At 53.0% G+C, this 1998-nt stretch overlaps 2 protein-coding genes across 2 annotated transcripts; one reads left to right on the top strand and one right to left on the bottom strand.

The window, feature by feature from the left end:
• Positions 1–106: 106 nt before the first annotated feature.
• On the bottom strand, positions 107–683 carry FIBRA_09437 (uncharacterized protein; the record flags this gene model as incomplete). Its single annotated transcript, XM_012321737.1, has 2 exons — positions 107–278; positions 439–683. 2 exons carry the CDS (start codon positions 681–683, stop codon positions 107–109), a joined length of 417 nt encoding a protein of 138 aa, XP_012177127.1.
• Positions 684–783: 100 nt separating this feature from the next.
• FIBRA_09436 (uncharacterized protein) lies at positions 784–1696 on the top strand (the record flags this gene model as incomplete). The annotated part of the gene is made up of 2 exons (XM_012321736.1): positions 784–1466; positions 1534–1696. The coding sequence occupies 2 exons, from the start codon at positions 784–786 to the stop codon at positions 1694–1696; spliced, it is 846 nt and encodes a 281-aa protein (XP_012177126.1).
• Between the last annotated feature and the right edge of the window lie 302 nt (positions 1697–1998).

Genomic DNA, 1998 nt, shown 5'->3' with positions numbered 1-1998 from the left:
AACTTTCACATGCCAAAGACGCTTTGGCAGACTTTCTGCAACCAAACAAACGATAAACTCCTCATAAGAGCAGCCCTTCTCTGACCCACCAATGGCCTCCACAACTCTACTCCTCGCCCTCCTTCTCTGCAGCTGGTTCCTTACCATCGCCCTCCTTCTCTGCAGCTGGTTCCTTACCATCGCCCTCATCCTCATCCTCGTCGTCGCCGTCTTCTTCCTCAAGGAGACCTACACCATCCGCTTCCACCTTGACCGCAACCCCACCCCCATCACCACCCCTGTCGCAGAACAAGCCTTAAACTGGGCCAACAACGGAGTACAAGTAATGTCCCCAGTCAAGCTCATCCCTACTCCCTTTACTGACCTACTCAGTGGTGAACCAAGTTGCCCCCCTCACCGCCACCACGCTCGCCGTCGTTGACGAGCACCCCCACCTACTCCTTCTCGCCCTTCTGAGCTCCTTCCTCATCACCCTCCTCGCTATCCTCGCCCTCGCCCTCATCGTCCCCCTCACCCTTCGCACTACCATCCGACACCTCGAGAGGGAACACCAGTGGGCGTTCAACATCGCCGCAACCGCACAGCGCCCCCTCCCCCATACCACCACCACCCTCCCTGTGATCGCAGCCAACAGGGATTCTAATAATCCCACACAAGTTTATTTTGAATATATTAGGGAGCATCAGGATTGAGGTCTGGGGCTTTACTTTGTCTGTAGTACTTGGTGTCGTTTGTATTCTGGGCTTGGTTTTTTCAAGAACAATTTCCTTTTGGCTCTCTCTCATGCCTGCTGAGCGCAACAACCGCACAAGGAATAATGAGACCTCTAATTTGGATCCGCATCGCCGCCCTCTGGCTCCTAGGCACAACAATTCTCCAGAGACTGGTCCCCAGAGAGCGCCAACTCCTTACCCTCCCCACCTACAAACTCTAGAAGAGCGCTTCACGGCTGGAGTAATAGAGATGCCAGTTCCTAGGCGTCCCATCTTAAGCTTTCCTCCTCAGCAAGAATCTGATGATTCTTCCCTAGAGTTCCTTAATGAAGGCGGTTTCCGTTATCCATTCCCACCCTTCCTGCCAAACGTTACTCGCCGACCTTTTCTTATCCCCGGTCCCTCGGATTCATCCAACAGTGACGCTGTTGTCTTGCACCAATTTCCTGGGCCCTTGGAAGTTCCTCAGGGATCAGAGGCAACATCCGGATCTTACCACGTTGCTCCTGCACAGGTTTTCCCATCGTCATCGCCAATGAATATCTCCTCGTCTCCTAATCCTGACAGTCCCCTTGCTGCATCACCCGACTCACCAAGTATGCCGCCTCTCGCTTCAGATGTCTCCGACAATGGAAGCCTCGATCATGCTCCCAATCTACGGCTACTAGCTGATGTCAGCGACTATATCACAGCCACAGAAGGATATAGCAGCGACCCACAGGAATTTGTGGTCTACAGCGACGACGTTATCTGGTGACCCTCCCTTGATGTCACACAATCCTGGCAATCTATTTCCTTCGACACCTCCACACCTATTCAGGATGTCGATCCTCTGGAACGCGTGCTTCCCCACTTCCCTGGAGCCTACGCTACCACCGTCACTTGACCTCCTATGGGCGTTCCCATCAATGGAAATCCTGCCTTTGGGTTACATCGAGTATCAACAACCCCAGCCGATACACTTCGAGTCGCTGAACCTGTAGGAAACTGGAATCAATCGGACAAGGAATGGGAGGAAGACACTACGGAATATCTGCTGACGCGGGATGACAACCTCTTGGAAAGCCTTTGGGCTTCATTACAGGATATCAAGGACCCTGGAGTTGTTGATGAAGTCGACCGGTTCAGGGCTATCGATGCAAAAATCGACTTACTACTAGCAGCACGACAATTGGTAGGAGCCGAACTTATTCGTGCTCAACAGGAAATGGACCAATGCCGCTCCCGTCTCAAGGCGGCCAACCTGGAGGAATGTCTCGAGCAGCATGAATTCTCCAACATCGCC

The sequence above is a fragment of the Fibroporia radiculosa genome, assembly GCF_000313525.1.
Source record: "Fibroporia radiculosa TFFH 294 genomic supercontigs, scaffold41264, whole genome shotgun sequence".
NCBI lineage: Eukaryota > Fungi > Basidiomycota > Agaricomycetes > Polyporales > Fibroporiaceae > Fibroporia > Fibroporia radiculosa.
The sequence above is the reverse complement of the archived record's forward strand: the minus strand, read 5'-3'. Positions and strand labels throughout refer to the sequence as shown.